At 35.9% G+C, this 5,953-nt stretch overlaps 1 protein-coding gene across 1 annotated transcript in view; it reads left to right on the top strand.

Moving 5' to 3' along the window:
• LOC107099218 (cell adhesion molecule 2-like) overlaps positions 1–4,853 on the top strand; it is a gene marked incomplete at its 3' end in the record, with an annotated part of 164,415 nt that extends 159,562 nt beyond the window's left edge. Inside the window, exons 6-9 of the mRNA XM_015397267.1 lie at positions 2,544–2,702; positions 3,732–3,822; positions 3,917–4,095; positions 4,755–4,853. Coding sequence (XP_015252753.1) covers positions 2,544–2,702; positions 3,732–3,822; positions 3,917–4,095; positions 4,755–4,853 — 528 coding nt within the window. The remainder of the gene's footprint in view (positions 1–2,543; positions 2,703–3,731; positions 3,823–3,916; positions 4,096–4,754) is intronic.
• Positions 4,854–5,953: the final 1,100 nt, after the last annotated feature.

Here is a 5,953-nt window from a genome sequence, read left to right as displayed (position 1 = left end):
TAAGTTCTGGCAGATTTTAGGTGATTTCTTGGTTTTCTTTTGCTTTCCTCTAACCATGTTCTTTATGCGTTCAATGTTTATTTCATCTGCTGTCACACTTCATTTCATATCATGGATTAAATTATTCTGATTGGTTTGTATTTGTGGATAACTCTGGAAGTCAGCAACATCTGGTGTGATTTCTATATAAATGGAGGTATCACAAATATGTTCACTGAAAATAAAAAGAAAATATGTCTTTGTACTTATTTCAGCTGCAGTAGGTGTTACTCATTATCCCAGAATACACAGCAAGACATTAAACTGTCTGACACCAAGTTTACAAACCTAACAGAAATTTGTTGTTGTTATGAATGAATGTATTCCTTAAGGCATTTTTATAAGTAATGAACTGAAAAACATTTAAAGCTAGTTAATGAATTGCAGGAACATATGGAAGCTTCATGTTTATTATCAGGTTTCAAATGATCCGATGCTCATTGAAATAAAGAGCTTAAACTGAAAAAGTTGCAACTCTTAAAGATGCTATGTTGATCCAGATAATAATAATAATGGTGGAGGAGGACTGTTCATTCACTCCTGTATACGTTTAAAGGTCTGCTACAATCATTGTTGATGGTAGATGATAGTAGACATCTTATTAATCAATCAAATGATGCCGCTAAGCTACTAATGCTAAGGCTGTTATTACATACATGTGTAGATTTGCTTGAATTTGTGTCCTCTGGTCTCTTGGGCGTCGGTTCAGAGAAGATACACCTGGGCACCTTCCTGTTCCTTACCAAAGCTGGCACAACACGCTCTCTGGCGACGCCAGCAGCTGCCTTAAAAAAGGCTGACAGCTTTTCTATTGCAGCTCCAATGCTGCAGGCGGCTTGACAAAATGAAAGTAAACACAGCAGAGAATTGTGTTTTATGCCGCAGAGACACTTCCTTTACCATCTGTGTAGTGCTTGGAAAAAATTCAGCGCATTCGACTTTTAGATACATCCCTGCAGTAATGTCTGTAGGTAAATTTTTTCTTTATTATGAGGCAATTTATTCAAATTCATGGTAATATGGCAATTACTTTTAAGTCTGTATGATTTTTTTTTAGGTTATTAGTAAGTGATAAAAATGAGTCTGTAAGTTGAAGGCATTTTTTAAAATGAAAAGGGAAATTACATATTATGGTAATGTTTTATCTTAAATGATAATAAAGCATTTTGTTTTATTTAAAAAAATTGGAGTAGGCTTACTGTATATCTGATTCCCTTAAAGACATTTTTGAGCAATTGAGACTTGCGTCCAATGATTTACAAAAAAAATTAACAGTTGCAGCTTCTCATAATAACTGCTAGTAAATGTACAAATGACTACTCATGGCCAAAACAGAAAGAACACAGAAAGTTGAACAATTGGAGCATTTTAGACCAAATTATACTGGTATTTCTATGAGTTTTACTTAAAAAATGTTTAAGCACTTAATAAACTAAAGAAAATCCTAAGACATGTACTATACTATACTAACTAATAAGTACCCTGTAGGCTACTTTTTGTAATTTCTTTGTTTTTTGAAAACTGTCAGTACTAGATCAAGTGCTATCTGGAGTCTATAAAAGAAACAACACAAAAGTGTTTTAAAATGTTAATATTTGATTTATAAATCAATGAAAATATCATAAGTCAAACAAAGCAAATAAAAGGAGAAAGGATAATTTGCAAATGAAACTAAAAACAATAGAGAAGACTAAGTGAAAGTGTAACAACGGCAAAAATTCCCCTCGGTCTTCAGGGTGAAGTGTGTGTTTTTGTTTGAGTGGGATGTTTGAGAGATGGTCCTGGTGGAGCAAACACGCTCAACCAACCGAGTCAACGCTCACATTGCTCTCTCTTCTCTATTCTCTCTTCCTTGCCTCAGCTTTCAAAGGCCAAAGATTGTCTCCCTCAAGGGAGATACAGGGGAAAATAACACTGTTCAGCGTTCTTTTCCACAACTGACATTTTTCAAATAGAATTTGATATTCCTCCTTTTAAAAATTAACAAGAAACATTTTGTTGGCCCATCAGTTGTTTATTTTTTAACAGCACAACCTCAATCTTAAATATATTTGCTTAGAGTAGTTTAGCTATGTGGCAATGAGTAAAAAAGTTAAATATGTGAACTACCTAACATACCACTTTTGATGCATGATGGCGGCAGCATCATGTTGTGGGGGTTATTTTCTTCACTAGGGAAAGATAAGTTGTTAACAGTTGAATGGGAACAAATAAGAAGCTTCAGACATGAGAATTCTTGAATAAAACCTGTAAAGAGTTAGAGGTTTACCTTTCTGCTCAATAAAGAACCTAAACATAAAGACAGACCTTGTGCTGTTATGTGTTTGCTTCTCATGCATAATACTCAAAATAAAAAATGTTTTTTTGAGTGAATAGATGTAGGACCATTTATTTTGTATAGCAAAGGTTTGCAAAGTGCTGTAATGTAATATAAACTTAAGTTGACAACAATTTTTTGAAAATACATTTTCTATCTAATCTGCATTCATTTTACCTTACTCTAGGAACTACAGAGGTCAATGCTACAGGAAAATCCTTCACAGTAAGAAGCAGCCTCTTGTTTCAAGTGGACAAACGGGATGATGGAGTCGCATACACCTGCAGTGTGGAACATGTGTCTCTGTACAAACCGTACATGACAACTGAGGTCCTGGAGGTTCATTGTAAGTTTTATCATTGATAAAGAATGATTAAGTCTGGCCATTGAAAAGGAATACAAACAAACTAATAAAGGAGCTTAAATTTATGTCTGCATGCGTAGCCCTGCATTTGTTATAGATTAGTATAGGATTAGTTGGCAGGTAAGGTATTACAAAAGTACAACAAATGTACATGAATACATACTAGAGCGTAAAGGTATAGAGGACAATCTTTTATTTCTGGGTGGATCATCTAAATAAGTGGTCCTCTTAATTGTCAATTTTCTGGTGATATGTTTACGTTAGGCAGTCCTATGTGCTCGCCCGTTGGCTATTTTTTTCTGTGCATGCGCACTTTCAGGTGTAAATCTGTGCTGAGCTATGCTTTCAGACAGTCATTGAAGCTCATCTTTGTTACCACGGTTCTTTGACAATGGTCGAGGTTCGTAACAGAAAAAGTGTCTACGAAGTATATGAAAAGAAAAGAAAGGTCTCAGAAGAGGTAGATATATCCCAGAATGCTTTGTGCAGAGAGCTCTCCTCACAAAGCAGTATGGGATTTGCTGTCACAGCGATACGCTGTCGCCATACGCTGTCTCAACCTGAGAGCAGCGACAAAGAGGGCGCAGGCACCGCGCAGTGGGGGAGGAGTTACGTGACCAATAGAGCTAAAAGCAGTGATCATCAGTGATCAGTGTCTGAACCGTAAGGTTACTGAGTTCACTATTAGGTCCACTATAGACTCCCCGCTCTATATAGTGACTGAGGGATTTAGGGGTTATGGCGGACTTTCAAGCACAGTAAGCTTGTATGAGCTTTGAGAACTGCAGAGAACTTTTAAACAGAGCTTGCACAAGAAGAAATTGGCTAATGCATGCTCTCGCAGGCGTGGAGAAATCAGGTCTTTTAAAATAATTTACGAAAATCCTCCACAATACCTTTAAGCTTCCTATAGGTTAAAGAGCTAACTACCTTTGCATTATTTTTGGTGTTAATTTCTTGCACACATAGGTGTTACAATACTGCTTTTATTAATTTATAAATTTTTTGCAGATGCTCCACAACTGGAAATCACACATTCACTGATAATTCCACAGGAAGGACAATACTTCAAACTGGAGTGTGTTTCCATAGGCAACCCAATGTAAGTTGGATTCACGACTGCACTTTGATCTATTCCAAAATAACTTTGAAAAATAAGAAAAAATAACACGATTTTCTTGTGTTTTCTTTCCCAGACCCGAACCAGTGCTCTGGTCTAAAGATGGAGGAGAGCTGCCAGACATTGAGCGTATGATTGTGGAGGGCAGAGAGCTCACCATCACGACACTCAACAAAACAGACAATGGCACATATCGCTGTGAGGCCAGCAACCATATGGGGACCAGCTTTGCTGAGTATATTCTGTTTGTATATGGTGGGTACTAAACTGAATTCTTTATGTCTATGATTAAAAAGTCATGTTTTTTAGTGCTTAATTGATTTATACTGTATCAGGGGTTATTTATCGGAGAAGTCAAGAGTCATATATCTTTAACTAGCACATGGAAAGTAGAAATGAAAAAAAAAAAGCTGATTATTGGTAAGCATTTTTTTTTCTTTTATGGCAAAAGTGTTTTAGGCGATGTAGGCAACAAATTTCAGAATCTCATAGAAGATGTTTGACGGTCAATGTAGGGAATTTAACAAAACAATTATTTTGTGAAATTGAAATTCAAACTAAGCTGTGTTTAAGCAGCAATAATCAGGTTTTCTGTATTTCATCAATGAATCAGGCATTGTTATGTCATTTCACTTTTATCATGTAGTCATGTATCAAAATGATTGACACTAATGTGCTACTTTTTCCATCTGACATGTTATATTTGAACTACACCTTTTAAAATAGCAATTAGATTCTGACGTGTTGATAGTTTTCTCTCTTGCTTCTTTGTCATGCTTAGGTGTTTCAGGTCATCAAACATAATGATGCTCAAGGAAATACAAACATTTAAATGATTACATTATTTGATAATACGACTGATGCAATACATTAGGATGCACCGTTTATGAAGTTGGACCTTTTTTTTTTTACAGTGATCAGTGGATTTAACCTTCGACTGCTGACATGTTTGCTGTCTTTCACCAGTCTATTTCTTGTTGTAGAATTATTAACACTTGCTTTTACCAAGGAGAGTCAGGCCAGCAATGTTTATATATTGCTCAAAGTCCTTTTTTTGATCTTTTGGAGGAGTGCACTCTTAGGGCCTGATCTCAAAGATATCAAATCAGAAGCACTAATTGGGCGTGTTGCAGAATTTCTACAAATATTGCTGCGTAAATGTTCGTAAATGAGAATGGCTGTCAAAGAAAGATGTGGTTTAAAGCCTAGAATATGGAGGAAATACTAATAACTATTAAAAGAATAATAAATAATATTTACTTTGCACCTCATAGTATTGCTCCATTGATATCCTGTTTTTATAAATATGCACCAACATCTAGGTTCAGTATTTTTCTTTAAATCTGGTTTAGTAGTACAAAAATTTCTGCTAGTTAATAATTTTTGCTGCCCTACATAGATGTTATTTTCTTTATTGGTAATATTCTATTGTTGTTATTATTCACGATCCAAATGCATTTATATGCACACGGAATATCTCCACGTATGCATTTCTTCCTTTGCAGTTGTCACCTCACTTTCAGAAATACTAAAAAAATGTAAAAAATAAATATATAAATAAATTACCAATGTGAGTTTCAGATTTGGAAATTCAATTTGCTTGTGGTAAATTTTTACATTTTATTGCATGGTCTGGTGCCTTCATAAATATGCCATTTTATGACATGTAAACCTTCTAAAGATCAGGCCCTTAGAGTCTTTCTCACGATTAAGTGGTTTTTGGGAAGTTTTACCACTGTTCCTTATTTTCTCCGTCTATGGTTAATATAGCCCCATGCACTACCCTTTTGAAACCGTGCCGAGAATGGTAACCAAGGTAACCGCTAAGTCTAAATGGAAAGCAGCTGAACTGGACTGTGCCAGGCAAACTAACCGCAATAAATCCAGTACTAGTTCAGCAGTAGGCTTGGCGCGGTTCAGTTGTGGCTCGGATCTCTGATAACTAAGAGTGCATGAGCAGACGGCGTTATCTCCTATTTACAGCCAGTTGACTCATTTTGCGGGTTTTCTGGCGCGTCCGGCTTTACATATCACAGATCTCTTCACCTGTTCACAACACAAACTTCTTCTCAGCCTATTAACAATAAAAGGCATCCATAAATGGGATGATGCC

This window comes from Cyprinodon variegatus, unplaced genomic scaffold (assembly GCF_000732505.1).
Source record: "Cyprinodon variegatus isolate N-32 unplaced genomic scaffold, C_variegatus-1.0 Scaffold848, whole genome shotgun sequence".
Classification (NCBI taxonomy): Eukaryota; Metazoa; Chordata; class Actinopteri; order Cyprinodontiformes; family Cyprinodontidae; genus Cyprinodon; species Cyprinodon variegatus.
Note: the sequence above shows the minus strand (reverse complement) of the source record. Positions and strands in the feature narration are given on the sequence as shown.